Source organism: Mustelus asterias, chromosome 11 (assembly GCF_964213995.1).
Source record: "Mustelus asterias chromosome 11, sMusAst1.hap1.1, whole genome shotgun sequence".
Lineage (NCBI taxonomy): Eukaryota > Metazoa > Chordata > Chondrichthyes > Carcharhiniformes > Triakidae > Mustelus > Mustelus asterias.
Window position 1 is genome coordinate 16,715,790 of NC_135811.1, and position 15,051 is coordinate 16,730,840.

At 43.9% G+C, this 15,051-nt stretch overlaps 1 protein-coding gene across 1 annotated transcript in view; it reads left to right on the top strand.

Annotated features, from left to right (window-relative positions):
• The window catches only part of smc3 (structural maintenance of chromosomes 3), a 94,446-nt gene that overhangs the window by 51,278 nt on the left and 28,117 nt on the right, over positions 1 to 15,051 (top strand). Inside the window, exons 14-18 of the mRNA XM_078223190.1 lie at positions 2,945 to 3,048; positions 5,994 to 6,093; positions 7,584 to 7,744; positions 8,569 to 8,710; positions 10,324 to 10,474. Of these exons, the coding sequence (XP_078079316.1) occupies positions 2,945 to 3,048; positions 5,994 to 6,093; positions 7,584 to 7,744; positions 8,569 to 8,710; positions 10,324 to 10,474 (658 nt within the window). The remainder of the gene's footprint in view (positions 1 to 2,944; positions 3,049 to 5,993; positions 6,094 to 7,583; positions 7,745 to 8,568; positions 8,711 to 10,323; positions 10,475 to 15,051) is intronic.

Genomic DNA, 15,051 nt, shown 5'->3' on the forward strand with positions numbered 1-15,051 from the left:
TTGCAATGGAGTTACTGTGAAGATCTCCTAGTCGCCACACTCCGGTGGCTGTTTGGATCTTGATGAATGATTAACCCCAGCTCATTGATCACAATGCATCTAGCACAACAACGTTGTGCTGCCTGAACATTACCATGATCTCTGTGTTTAGCCAGGACGAACAATTTTTTAAAAATGACTGGACACTTGAGCAAGGGGCCAGTATGTTGAGTGGCCAGCACCAATTGAAAAGCTCACTTATACTCCTTAAAGGGGAGGTATGTTGTGACTGGAGCAGGTTCTGGGAGTTCATAGATCATAGAATCATGCAGTGCAGAAGGAGGCCATTTGGCCCATGGAGACTACACTGACCACAATCCCACCCAGGTCCTATCCCCACAACCTCATGGCATTTACCGTAGCTAGTCCCCCTGACACTAAGGGGCAATTTAGCATGGCCAATCCACCTGACCTGCACATCTTTGGACTGTGGGAGGAATCCGGAGCACCCGGAGGAAACCCACGCAGACACGGGGAGAACGTGCAAACTCCACACAGACAGTGACCCAAGTCGGGAATCGAACCCGGGTCCCTGGCGCTGTGAGGCAGCAGTGTTAACCACTGTGTCACTGTCCTGCCCATTGTATTTGAAGAGAATCTGACTTGGAAAAGAATGAGGAATGGCACGATAGGGAGAAAGCAGGCTCCAGGACTTTTGATGCTGCGCTGCAAATCTTGGTGATGGAGGTGGAAAGGAGGAGGTCTGCCTTGTACCTGCAAGGAGGGCAGAAGGAACCCCCCCAGGCACATGTTCAAAAGGCTCTGGGAGCAGGTAACTGGGGGTGAACAGCAGGAGTCAAACCCCCAGGACCTGTATGCAGTACTGCAAGAGGTTCCATGACCATACATAGGTGATCAAGGTCCGTGAATGTACCTTCAAATTCCATAACGTACCAGATGCATGAGCCACCTCATTTGCCTATCAATAATTTGAATTAATTTGGCTTAATTCCTAAAATTGTTTGTCTCAATAAATGCAGGTGCACATGCAGGAGGCCTCACATCTGCATCACAGAGGTTGCACCCTGCTAGCTGATTCCACGTCAACATCAACCCACATCAACCAAGCAGATTACACAGCACTCACTGACAGGACAATATGACGCACAACTGGTGGTGGCAGGAGCTGGCGGGTGAAGGGATATGCACTCAACCGCATGACCTAACCCCCTCACAGAGGATATAGTACTGTCTAGTATTGCGATGTCCATTGTTGAGACTATGGCTTGCAACAGGGCTGAAACTTTTGAAGGTGATGGTATCATCACAAATATCCTCCTGCTCATGTCTCACTTCGTCTGCAATTGGTTTACAAGCTACAGGTCATGTAAGCTGCCACCTCTTACTTTCTTCCTTTTGGCACAAAACAGTTGTGCCTCTTTCCTTTTAGGCACCCAAGATTTCTAACCTTGTCAGGCAGTCTCTCTCCTTTGTGTATCTCCACACCCATAGTTTAACCTTTCGAGGAATATGCGGGGAAGTAGTGGAAGGATTTCCAAGCTGATTATCAGCCTGTTGAATCGCGTTGAACACTCCTGTAGCCAATAATTTCTGCATTGGACTTGAACCCGGAGCTTCTGGTTCAGTGGTAAGGGTGCTGACACTGCACACAAGGCATCCTTGTCAGGCATTGGAGGAGCACCAAGGAGTGAGTGAAGATGAAGACAGACTTGATTTCTCACCTGCAGCCACCAGCTCATACTGACATTGCGCATATCTCTGAGGATAGATTAGCTTGGATCTGCATGTGCTGAGACACTGGGCACAAATTGACTTTTTTGTCATCTGTTTTAGTTTGGGCATCAGTTGCAAGACCAGCATTTATTACCCAACCTTAATTGTCCTTGAGAAGTTGGCAGTGAGCCACTTTCTTGAACCACAGCCATTCATGTGCTTCTGAGAGGAATGTTCCTGGATTTGGACCCAGCCTGGCTACAATGATGGCACAAGACACCTGCTCATGTTGTCCTCTCTCCGGAAGACAGCATTTGTCCACCTATCCCTGCGACTTCACCTGTTCCCTTCCCATTGCCCGTTAGTCAACCAGCCCAGACTGCTGCCCACGTAGAGATGGAACAATCCATAGGTTGGCTTTCTAGGCCAACACCTGCTCAAGTTCATCCTCTAAGGCCACCTGCAGTCACCTTCACAGAAAATAGGCAACCTGCTGCACTGACTGAGGTTGTACCACATAGAAGCACTTCAGGCAAGCAAAGGCAATGTGGAAGAATGGTAGCAAGAGAATGTTCAAGGACAACTAATTGACTTTTGTATTTTTTTTTGCATTTCATGGTATGAAATAGGATTTTCATTTACTAATCCAATTTGGAACGTTGATCTTGTAGCAACTTGTATTTTTGCATTGTGGCCATATGGATGCTTGATGGTAAGTGACAGAGTAAGGCAAGGTGTAGCATTGTTAGGTATGGGGAATTGGGTTTGTTGCTACTGGTATGACATTGAGATGCATTTTTCATGTACAACCTGCTCCTCGAGTTCCTTCTCTTCGATTGCCCGCCATAATATCTGGTGGCAGACGTGGCCCTGATCAACCCAATGTTGTACAGATGTAGCAAATCACCATGGATCTTAAGATTCTGTTGCGTCTTGCTCATTGTTCCTCGATGGGTTTTTATAAAGAAATTCTTTCATGCAATATGGCCATCACTGGTTAGAGCCATCCCTAATTACCCTTGAGAAGGCGGTGGTGGGCTGCTGCCTTGAACCACTGCAGTTCATGTGGTGTATGTACACCCATAGTGCTGTTGGGAAGGGGGTTCCAGGATTTTGATCCAGCAGCAATGATATAGTTCCAAGTCAGGATGGTGTGGCTTAGAGGGGGAATGGTAGGAGTCTTTGTTTTGTAACTTCTCATGATGCAATGAACCTATTTCTTGTTCATTAGAAACTGGATCAGGATCTGGCTGAAGTAAAAGCACGAGTAGAGGATCTTGACAAGAAATACTATGAAGTGAAAAACAGGAAGGATGAGCTGCAAAGTGAAAGGAAGTAGGTTCAAACAGACAGTTATAATGCATTGTAATGTTCACATACTATAATGTTATTTGAACGATGAAAGTGTCATATTATTTGTGTTAATTCAATAACATTTATTTTTAATGTTTAAATGTAACATTGTGTGTTATCATAGACCAAGTAATATTGAAGAAGTATCTTCTTCAGTGTGGTCTGACTATAAATACAACTCAACAAGTGATTTCAGTAATTGGCAAAACCTCTTAAACCATACTGCCACTGGCACATTATGGTCATACTGCCAAGCACAGAATTAGGATGAACTTCCTATGCTGGATTTGTTTCATATCAGATGAAATAGTGCTGTAACTAAGTCATAGGGTGGGAATTTTTTCCCCCTCTGTGGTGTGTTTCATGGTGGCAAGCGGCGTGCGGCTTGCCGGCGGCAGGATCTTATGGTCCTGCTGTTGTCAACGGGGTTTCCTATTGAACGCACTCCTCACCACTGGGAAACCAGTGACAGGGGTGCACCATTGGCGGGGCCGTAAGATCCCACTGGCATGAATGGCAGCAAGTTTTTGGCGATAGTGTTTCACAGCACAGAAGGGTGCCCATTGTATCTGCGTCAACCATGAAGCATCTATCCATTCTAATCTCAGTTTCCAGTACTTGGTCTGTAGCCTTGTATGCTACAGAGTGTCAAATTCTCATCAAAATGCTTTTTAAATATTGAGGGATTCCCGCCTCTACCACCTTTTCAGGCAGTGAGTTACAGATTCCCACCACCTTTTGGGTGAAGAAGTTATTCCTCAAATCCCCCCAATCTCTTGCCCCTTACTTTATATCTATGCCCCCAGGTTATTGACCCCTCTACTAAGGGGAGACATTTCTTCCTATCTATCCTATCTATGTCCCTCATAATTTGGTACACCTAAAACAGGTCCCACCCTCAAGTCGTCTCTGCATTAAGAGAAACAACCCCGGCCTGACCAGCCTCTCTTAGTAGTTGAAATGCTCCAGCCTACGCAACATCCTGGTGAATCTCCTCTGCACCCTACCTAGTGCGATTACATCCTTCCTATATTGTGGTGACCAGAACATTCCAACCATTATTCATGTAAATTGAGTCTCTGTCTTTATATGCCCTGTTTGTGAACAGAATTCCCACTCACCTGAAGAAGGGGCTTGGAGCTCCGAAAGCTTGTGTGGCTTTTGCTACCAAATAAACCTGTTGGACTTTAACCTGGTGTTGTTAAACTTCTTACTGTGTTTACCCCTGTCCAACGCCGGCATCTCCACATCATGACCTCTCCTGTGGTCAGAGAGGATTTGAAAATTAGCATCAGAGTGCCTGCAGTCTCCTCCCTTGCCTCACAGAGTAGCCTTGGGTATATCTCATCTGGGCCTGGAGATTTATCCACTTTTAAACTGCTAACAACTCCTCCCCCTCAATGCCAATCTGTCCAATTATATCACAGTCCTCCCTCCTTCAATACCTACATCGTCCTCCTCCATAGTGAACACAGATGCAAAATATGTTTTTAATACCTCACCTACATCTCTCGCCTCCACACAAAGACTGCCAGTTTGGTCCCTAATGGACCCTATTCTCTTGCACTTGAAATACTTATAAAACACCTTGGGATTTTCCTTTATTTTGCCTGCCAGTTTTTTTTCATGTCCCCTCTTCGCTCTCCTAATTTTTTAAAGTGCTCTCCTCCATTCCCTCCGCTCTATGTGTGCTCCTCTAGGGCATCCGCTGTTTTGAGGCCCTGTATCTGCCATAAGCCTCCCTTTCTTTCCTTGCCCAATCCCTTGATATCCAGGGTTCTCTGAACTTTTTGGTCTTATCCTTTACAGGAAGATGTTGGCCCTGTATTCTATTTCCCTTTTGAATGACTCCCACTGCTCCTTAAACTTTATTTCCGGTCTATCTTTGACCTTTTCCATGACTATTTTATATCTTATCGAGTTATAGTTATTATCACCAAAATGCTCCCCCACTGACACTACTGCCACTTGCATGGCATCATTCCCTAAAATTAGGTCCAGTACTGCCCCCTCTCTTGTAGGACTTTCTACCTGCTGGATGCATTTTGAGAATTCCACCCCCTCTAAACATTTCACACTTTGCCTATCCTAATTAATAATAGGGAAGTTGAAATTCCCTCCTACTATTACCTTATTTATTAACTTAACATTATACTGAGATTTGCCTACATATATGCTCTTCTATCTCTCTCTGACTGTTTGGGGCCTCGAGTACACTCCCAGCAATCTGATTGTCCCCCCCTTTTTTTTTCAAGTTCTATTCACGACATCAATTGAGGGGTTTGCTAAGATAGCATCCCTCCTCACTGCAGTAATTGACTACTTGATCAATATTGCAACACCAGCTCCTCTTTTACACACCCTCCCCTGCCATCTCGCTTGTAGATTCTATTCTTTACCCTGAAATATTGAGCTGCCAGTTCCTCCCCTCCTTCAACAGTGTCTCTGCGATAGCAATAATATCATACTCCCATGTGTTAGTCAACGCCTTCAGTTCATCTGTCCTTACCTGTAGGACTTCTTGCATTAAAATAAATGCCATCCAGCCATGCCATATTCCCTTGTGTCTTAACATGCTTAATTTTGCTCCGCCTGCCAGACTGAACTGGTTTTTCTTTTATATTTGGCTGTGCAACGTCCCTACTCCACCTCTACTCCATAAATCATCGATCTGCCAAATTAGTCTAAACTTCTCCCAACAGCACTAGCAAACCTGCCTGGTTTCATTCCCTAATGGGATGTTGGTCCCATTCTAGTTCAGGCGCAACCCGTCCAATTTGTACAGGTCCCACCTTCCCCAGAAACGGACCCAGTTATCCAGGAAACTAAAGCCTTCCCTCTTGTCGCATCTCTTCAGCCAAGCATTCATCTGCTCTATCCTCCTATTCCTAAGCTTTTTTTTAAAACCTTGACTTTTTATTCCTTAGTTACCTGTGGCGGGAAGAAAATGCTGAGCAACAAGCATTGGCAGCAAAACGAGAAGAGTTGGAAAAGAAACAACAGCTTCTTCGAGGTGCGACAGGAAAGGCAAGTCTCATTACTAATCTGAAATAAAACACATTATGCAGGAACGAGAAAAGGCAGCATGTTGCCAGAGGAGCAGAATGGGGGATCATAATTTGTAATTTACGATCTTTTATTTTGGACCATATTTCTCCTCTTGTTGAAAGCACATAGTGAATTGTATTTGTATAATGCTGCAAATCATTTTTATTGAATGTCCGTTTGCCTCACAAGGTACGAGTGATAACCAAAGACAACAGTGCCTGAGTCACTAACTTTATGGCATGTGAACAGTGCATTACAGCGCACTCAGTTTGTAGTTATGAGTGCACCTTTTTACCTATTATTCAGAATTCTGCTTAATTTTGCATAAGCTTCAAGAATGGAAATGTGAAAATTGGTAGAAATATCTGTGGTACATTTCCAAGCCTCCTCTCTTCCACTGACCCCAGGCTACACATTGGGCCCGATTTTACCATTTTGATTCTAAGTGCCGAATCTGGGAGTAGTACAGATCCGACCTTGAAATCCACTTTCAGATGCGTCCATATGCTTTCAGCCAGCTCCAGTCCGATCTGCGCTGTGGGCGGGGCTTAGTGCTGCCGGAACAATCAGAGCTCTGAACTGCGCATGCGCAGTTCGAAAAAAATTTGAAAAAGCGCGCCCGGGTCGGGAAAGAAAAAAAAAGCAGAAAGCGGAGAGAGCGGCTCTCTGACACAAATCATCCTCTGGGGGGAGGCAGGTCAGATGTATCTCTGGGGGGGGAGGGGGCGGGGGGAGGAGGAGGCGGGTCAGTGATGCGGGTCATTGACGTGCCTTGCACTGGAAGTCGCTCCTGTGCTAATTTTATTCTGGTAGTTGCAGGAAGATGGAATCTTGTAACCCTGTGATGACTTCCACGATTAGGTGAAAGAGAGCCTGGGAGTTTTAGAGAGGTTCTGCTGTAAAGAAGGCAGAAAACAATAGCTAGCTGTCTCAGGTCACTGATATAAACCTTTGATCAGACAAATGAATCTTGCAGGCATTTCTCATAGAGAGGAGATTGCTTATCGATCTATATCAAAAAATTCATGCTAATCCTGGGCAGTGGAGAGTATTTTCAAGCAGAGTTAATAATTTGGTTGCTGTCCTGTCTAGTGCAATTCACTGAACCCGGAGCTCTAATCAGTCTGGGGTCTTGCAGTCAAATGTATCTCTTTAGCGGGGGAGGGGGGAGAGGAGGAGGTAGGTCAGATGTATCTCGGGTGGGGGGGGGGGGGGAGGCGAGAGGGCTGATCGTTGTCTGGTGGTAGGGGGGAGGCCCAATCGCTCACTGGTGGGGGGGGGCGGATGGATCTCTGGTGGAGGGGGAGGAGGCATGGGGGTTCAGAACTCTGCATGTAGGTGAAAGCCCTACTTGTTGCATTTCCTCAGGGATAATTTTCAAAAGTTCACTTGAGTTTTAAATATTAAACTCGTGCTGCACTGTTATATTTTCTAATGTCTACTTTGCTATTTGATTGCCCCCCTCGCAGGCTATTTTGAATGGCATCGATAGTATTAACAAAGTCTTGGAGCACTTCGGTCGTAAGGGCATCAACATGCATGTCATAAATGGATATCATGGAATTGTAATGAATAACTTTGAATGTGATCCAGCTTTTTACACCTGTGTGGAAGTCACTGCTGGAAACCGGTAAGCAGCTTCTGTGTAATAAGGATTAAATTGTGTTTGTTTTTATTGAAGAATGAAGTATTGATTGGAGCTTATTAAAAAGATATAATGCACTATGAGTCGATGCTTACAAACATGTAACAGTTTAATGATTCTTTGGCTTTGAAATGGTATTGTAACTTCGTCATCCATTTCTTATATCTGCATAACAAGTGCTGTTTTAATATAGACAGCAATGATGTTGTGTTCTATCCCCCATGGCGATCAACAATCACAAGTTAAACTTGTTTGATGGTCCTGTGGAAGGTAGGAATATATAACATTGGGGCGGCACAGTGGTTAGCACTGCTGCTTCACAGCTCCAGGGTCCCGGGTTCGATTCCCAGCTCGGGTCACTGTCTGTGTGGAGTTTGCACGTTCTCCTCGTGTCTGCGTGGGTTTCCTCCGGGTGCTCCGGTTTCCTCCCACAGTCCAAAGATGTGCAGGTTAGGTTGATTGGCCAGGTTAAAAATTGTCCCTTAGAGTCCTGAGATGCGTAGGTTAGAGGGATTAGTGGGTAAAATATGTGGGGGTAGGGCCTGGGTGGGATTGTGGTCGGTGCAGACTCGATGGGCCGAATGGCCTCCTTCTGCACTGTAGGGTTTCTATGATTCTAAGAATAAACCCTTAACTGGCAGGTGCTAAAGTCTGAAAATATTGTATGGTATTGCTCTGTATACCCTTAGTCGCTTCTTCAACCAAACAATTCTGTACCTTGCTTCAACTTTGCTTGAGTATTTCGAGAAAATAGATTGCCACACTACATTGTTGGGGAGATAACTAATAATTACTTTTTATATTTTTAGACTGTTTTATCACATTGTGGAATCTGATGAAGTTAGCACAAAGATTTTGATGGAATTTAATAAACAAAACTTTCCTGGCGAAGTCACTTTCCTTCCGCTCAACAAGCTGGACGTACGAGACACCGCTTATCCTGAAACCAATGTAAGTAAACTTCTGTTTCCCCTCTTGCTCTCTTTTTACAGAAATACCTATAAGCAAATGTTTTAAAGTCTAGCTGTTGTTGCAGCATTCAATATTAACATTAAATCTCAGTTGTGAATATGAGAATAGAAGGAAGAGGAGCAGGAATAGACTATTCGGCATCTTGATCCTGCTCCACCATTCAATAAGATCATGGCTGATTTCCTAAAATAAATATTTAACAATGTATAATGTTGAGTAAGAACTACCTACACTTAACTGGTAATTGATCCAAAATTTTAATGTGTCCATTTAACCTGAGTTGTGCGCCAAAATGTTTATTTGATGAATGCAATCTTTGCATTTGGTAAAGCAGCTTTGAGTGTGAGAGATCCTGTGTATGCGTAGCCCTGTTTGCTTCAGTCTTTGCGACGACTTCATTTTAAGATATTCCTGCCTATGCAACTAACTCTATGCAGCTAACTTGACAGCATGTAGAATCGAAAGGCTAAAGGTTAGCTAAAAATTACTGCATTCCTGAAGGATACACAATACAGGCAATCAAGTTTTTCATAACAGCAGGTGCAAGGAATGCTTTTCTAGACTGAGACAGCCTGCGGAAAACATTTCCAATAACGAGATAAGAATTGAAATATAGGGGGGGGGGGGGGCGATTCTCCGAAAAGTGCTGAATTGGCGAGAAAACTGGTCTAGCTCACGACTGCTTTTTCAGTGCAACTTCAGACCCGAATCTCCCCACTCTGTGCAATGCAGAGGTCCCAATCGTGAAGAGCACCCCCCCCCGATTGTTGGCTTCCCTCCAGCAACCCAGACCGACCTCAATGCAGAGTGGCAGCAGGCCCCCCATTCCCAATGGGAGTGCCCAGATGCCCCCTGGGCATGGGCACTTTGCCCTTTGGGCAGTGCTGGGGGCCCAGGCTGGCACTGCCAGTGTGCCCATGCCCAGGGGGCACCACCCCCCGCTGCCCGACTCCCTGGGGGGCCCCCGATTGCCCCCCTTCCCTTCACTCCAGTGGGGTCTCCCACTAGTTCCCCGAACGTGGGGAGCTACTCTAAACCCCGGCGGAGTGAAATACTCCTGGTGGGGTGAGAGATGCTATTGACATTAAATGTCACTAATGACATTAAAATAGATTAAAAATACATTTAAAACAAACTAAAATCACTTGCGCCTCTCCCTGCTGGTTTCCAGCGCGGTCCCGACTACGCCTGTTCTCTGGCTCTGGGAGGTGGCATGCATCTGGTACGCTTGCTCGAGTCTCGCAAAATGGCCGACACACGTATCTCCCGACCCGACCCGCCAGAAAATTTGCAGGTCGTGGTGGGAGAATCGCCCCCGTAGTTTGGATTTTAGTGTGTATTTTCAGTTTGTGTTCGAGATCTGTTCAGAGTCTTAAGTTCAGTACAGGGGCTGACACTAAAAGCCAGTCTCCAAGTTCACTTTTTCTTTTCGCTTCTGTCACGTTAATAATTCCTTCAAATAAAGGAAACCATTTTAAAACTCGTATTAGTGCTGTCCCCTCATCTATTCAAATAAATAATGGACCCAACAGAGTGTTTAATATTTTATTTTCTTTAACAGTATTTCTAACCTTTTAATTTTCACTTTGCAGGATGCTATTCCCATGATAAGTAAACTTAGATACATACAGAGGTTTGATAAAGCTTATAAACACGTGTTTGGAAAAACACTGATTTGTCGTAGCATGGAGGTGTCCACTCAGCTAGCCAGAGCATTTAATATGGATTGCATAACTTTGGAAGGTATGTGCAAATTAAGTCTCATAATGGGATCTGCTTTTTTGTGCAAGATAGTTTCAGTGTTTATGTATGTTCAAATAATGCTATCAAACACTGTGTAAAATAAATGGTAAATGTGTTTTTTGAAGCTTTTCTGTTGCAACATTTTGCCTGTTCTTATTTGTAACTTAATTTGTGTAACCTCCAGTGGTTATTGCACAGGAGAATCCGACTTTGAACCAGAATTCTTAAAATTGTGTTGTAATGATGTTCAAAACAGCTTCCTGTAGTACAGGGTGAAATTAATAGTCATGTCAGTGGGGTGGGGGAGCGGGGGTAAATATTGACTGTAATCACATAAGGTTTAATTGGTTGAAATTCTGACTTGTACATCCTAAGTGGCCCATTTAAGCAGAATTGGTGTGAACACGTCTCACAGGGAATAGTTTGTCTTCATCTTGGTGACATTTTGTCATTGCTAACAACTGTGTGTATCTCGGGTATTGATTCTGAGGTGTTCATAGATTGATGTCAAACCGAGCATGTCTTTCGTGGGTATTCGTGTATTTGCAAAAGTGAATAGGCAATAAAATGTGAAAACAACAGATACTTTACCTTACCAGTGCTGCAGAAGATCTTCATGATATTATAATTTGAATATTGGAAACTGCGTTACTATTATGAACTTATTGAGGAGAAACTACTTCTCCCAAAGGGTTGTGAATCTGGAATTTGCTAACCCAAAGTGCGGTGGATGCTGAATAATGAGTAAATTTAAAGAGGAGTCAGACAGATTTTTAGTTGGTAATGGGTTGAAGGGTTATGGGGAGAAGGCAGGAAAATGGGGGCGAGGACCATATCAGCCATGATCGAATGGCAGAATGGACTCAATGGGCTGAATGGCCTAATTCTGCTCCTATATCTTATGAACGTATTAATTATGTGATCATTATTGTTTGATAGCCTTATTGTCTAGGAAATTAAGAATATAAAACAAGAACCTGACACTGTTAAATGATTGTCGCATAAGAGCTGATTATTATTCAGATCAAAGAACAAAGAACAGTACAGCACAGGAAACAGGCCCTTCGGCCCTCCAAGCCTGTGCCGCTCATTGGTCCAACTAGACCATTCGTTTGTATCCCTCCATTCCCAGACTGCTCATGTGACTATCCAGGTAAGTCTTAAACGATGCCAGCGTGTCTGCCTCCACCACCCTACTTGGCAGCGCATTCCAGGCCCCCACCACTCTCTGTGTAAAAAAACGTCCCTCTGATATCTGAGTTATACCTCGCCCCTCTCACCTTGAGCCTGTGACCCCTCGTGATCGTCACCTCTGACCTGGGAAAAGGCTTCCCACTGTTCACCCTATCTATACCCTTCATAATTTTGTACACCTCTATTACGTCTCCCCTCGTTCTCCATCTTTCTAGGGAGAACAAGCCCAGTTTACCCAATCTCTCCTCATAGCTAAGACCAGGCAACATCATCCTGGTAAACCTTCTCTGCACTCTCTCTAAAGCCTCCACGTCCTTCTGGTAGTGCGGCAACCAGAACTGGACGCAGTACTCCAAATGTGGCCTAACCAGCGTTCTATACAGCTGCAACATCAGACTCCAGCTTTTATACTCTATACCCCATCCTATAAAGGCAAGCATACCATATGCCTTCTTCACCACCTTCTCCACCTGTGCTGCCACCTTCAAGGATTTGTGGACTTGCACACCTAGGTCCCTCTGTGTTTCTATACTCTTGATGGCTCTGCCATTTATTGTATAACTCCCCCCTACATTAGTTCTTCCAAAATGCATCACTTCGCATTTATCTGGATTAAATTCCATCTGCCATTTCTCCGCCCAATGTTCCAGCCTATCTATATCCTGCAGTATTGTCCGACAATGTTCATCGCTATCCGCAAGTCCAGCCATCTTCGTGTCATCCGCAAACTTGCTGATGACACCAGTTACACCTTCTTCCAAATCATTTGGAAGTCAAATCAGTAGAACTCCGTGTAACTGAGGCCTTCATGGATATGTAAAATTTCTACTTAAGTCTGCATTCTGTTTAACTCTTGTAAATGTTTTCTAAATTACTTTGCTGCTGGAATTTTTCGAATGTCCTTTGATTTCACGAGTTGTAATTTAGTTATCAGCCTGATAGGTTACCGTTTCAATTTCTTCCACTTAACCGCCAGGTCCGTTAACTGTTCGTGATGGACTAATCACCTAGAATTCACGCTTAACCATTATGCCAGGAATCCAGTGCAACTTTTGAGAAAAAGTTAATTTTCAAAATCCGTGCCATAACAGGACTGATGAGCTTACATTTTAAAATTGTTTGTAGATTCTTGCTGATTTTCTCGGACAAAGCAAAAATTAGGTAAAAATTCAGTAGTATAGGTTTTTCCAGTTTTAATGAAAATAATGTTCCATTACACATGATGTCTAATTGTGTTCTAATGATTCATTTGAAAAGGCACCAGATAAAATTGTTCAATGCCAAGAGTGTAATATGTGTAGCAAATTAGTAGCCAGATTTTCGACGCATCCTAACTTTTTTCTGCTGAAGTACGCGGAGTGATGGGTCGGACTCTTTGGGGTCTCAGTTCCTAGACTCAGTTGCTTTTGCTTGGTTTAAAATTAAAAATTTTCACTATTTTCCAAGGCAATGGAAAATATATTCATGCCAAGTTCAGGATCACTTAGAAACCCTACAGTGCAGAAGGAGGCCATTCAGCCCATTGAGCCTGCACCAACCACAATCCTACCTAGGCCCTAGCTCTGCAACCCCACATTGTTTATGACAATTGGAAAAAATGAAAAGCAAAACCTGTTTATATTTCTAACTGCTACATTTATTTGCAGAAGAGTTAGTAAACTGAAGTCCATTTTTATTATCACTGAAATCCAGTCTTTAATTTGCTTGCGGTTCTCTTTGTATTCCATTTAACTTGTGGTTGAGGCGGCTGTGAGAAGCATGAATGATTGGTTGGGGAGGGTTGCAAAAAGTGGCAATAGATTTTTCCTGAGATCACAGATGCAGTTTGGAGTCGTATTACTCACATTAGATAGGAGAACAAGACTAGAGAGAGAAGGAAAAAGAGTTGGGTGGTATAGCAGAAGAGGTGAATGAGAGAAACAGCGACACAATAGCATGAAAGAGACGGTATTTCCTGACAGTTTGTGTACAATGCCACATTAGATCACCCAATAACACTAGAAAATATGGCACCCCAGTGCAGGTTTTTTTATCTGTCCAATTTAAGCATTTAAAGGAAAAGGATAAAGCAGTTCTCCAACTTCACAAAATTTGGAACCAAAAATGCCCATAACATCTTAATTGATCCCTGTGTGACTTAATGCATTGTTTACATTTTACCCTTTAAAGGACGCAGATGCACTTGTGAAAAGGATGATGCATAGTGTTTGTAGCTGTGCCACTAGAGATTTGCTAATATCTTTTAAAGTTTGCAGACTTCCTGTTTGTGTCATTGTTACTGTCCTATGTCATGATTTGTCTGTTAACGATTTGCATTGTGCTTGGGTGCTGGTATTTAAGTTGTCAAAGCATACATACTATTAAAATCCAGTTATCCAAGAGCTGGCTGGCACAATGCACCATGTCACTGCCAAAGGCTTGGCTGGATGCATCACCATATCCAAACCTGTAGTCTCCTTCAGAATACCCTGTCATATCTCATTGACCTTGGGTGCTGGCTGCATCCCACCCTCCACTGGCAACTTCCATCTATGACCCAAATTTTAAAAAAATTAGGAACTATGATAACAAAGATAGAAAGGCAAGCAGAAGGAGTGCAGTAGAAACATAGGATGAGAGAGAGAGAAAAGGGGATGAAACAGAAAGTTTATTTATTAGTCACAAGTAAGGCTTACATTAACACGGCAATGAAGTTGCTGAGGAATTCCCCTAGTCGCCACACTCCGGCGCCTGTTCGGGTCAATGCACCTAACCAGCACGTCTTTCAGACTGGGAGGACGCTGGAGCACCCGGAGGCAACCCACGCAGACACGGGGAGAACGTGCAAACTCCACACAGACAGTGACCCAAGCCGGGAATCGAACCCGGGTCCCTGGCGCTGTGAGGCAGCAGTGCTAACCACTGTGCCACCGTGCTGAAAGGTAGGAGAGGCGAAGGTGATAAAGAAGTCGCTCTCTTGGGATGTTACAAAATGCTCCATAAACACATTCCTTTTTGAAGTGTCATTATTGTTATGTGAGAAATGATGAAGTAAGCTTATATGCCATGTCAAAGAAACCTAGAGGTGAAATGAATGATCAGTTGAGAGGTCCCTTTATTGGTGTTGGGTTTGTTGAGCTGAACTCTCAACTCTTTGAACTGTGCACACAAAAAGGCAGTCATAGCCTTGGTTTTAAAATCTCATTGGGAAGATGGCACCTCTGACAATGTAACACTCAGTATTGCACTGAATTGCCTGTCTAGGTAATGGGAAGGAGCAGCAAAACTGCACAAAGGTGATGGACAGATGAGAGAAAGAGACACCTCTGGCTCATTGAGCAGCACTGTAACAGATTAGTTTATTTAATCTGGTGCCACATGTAATGGAATAATCTGTGCACCAC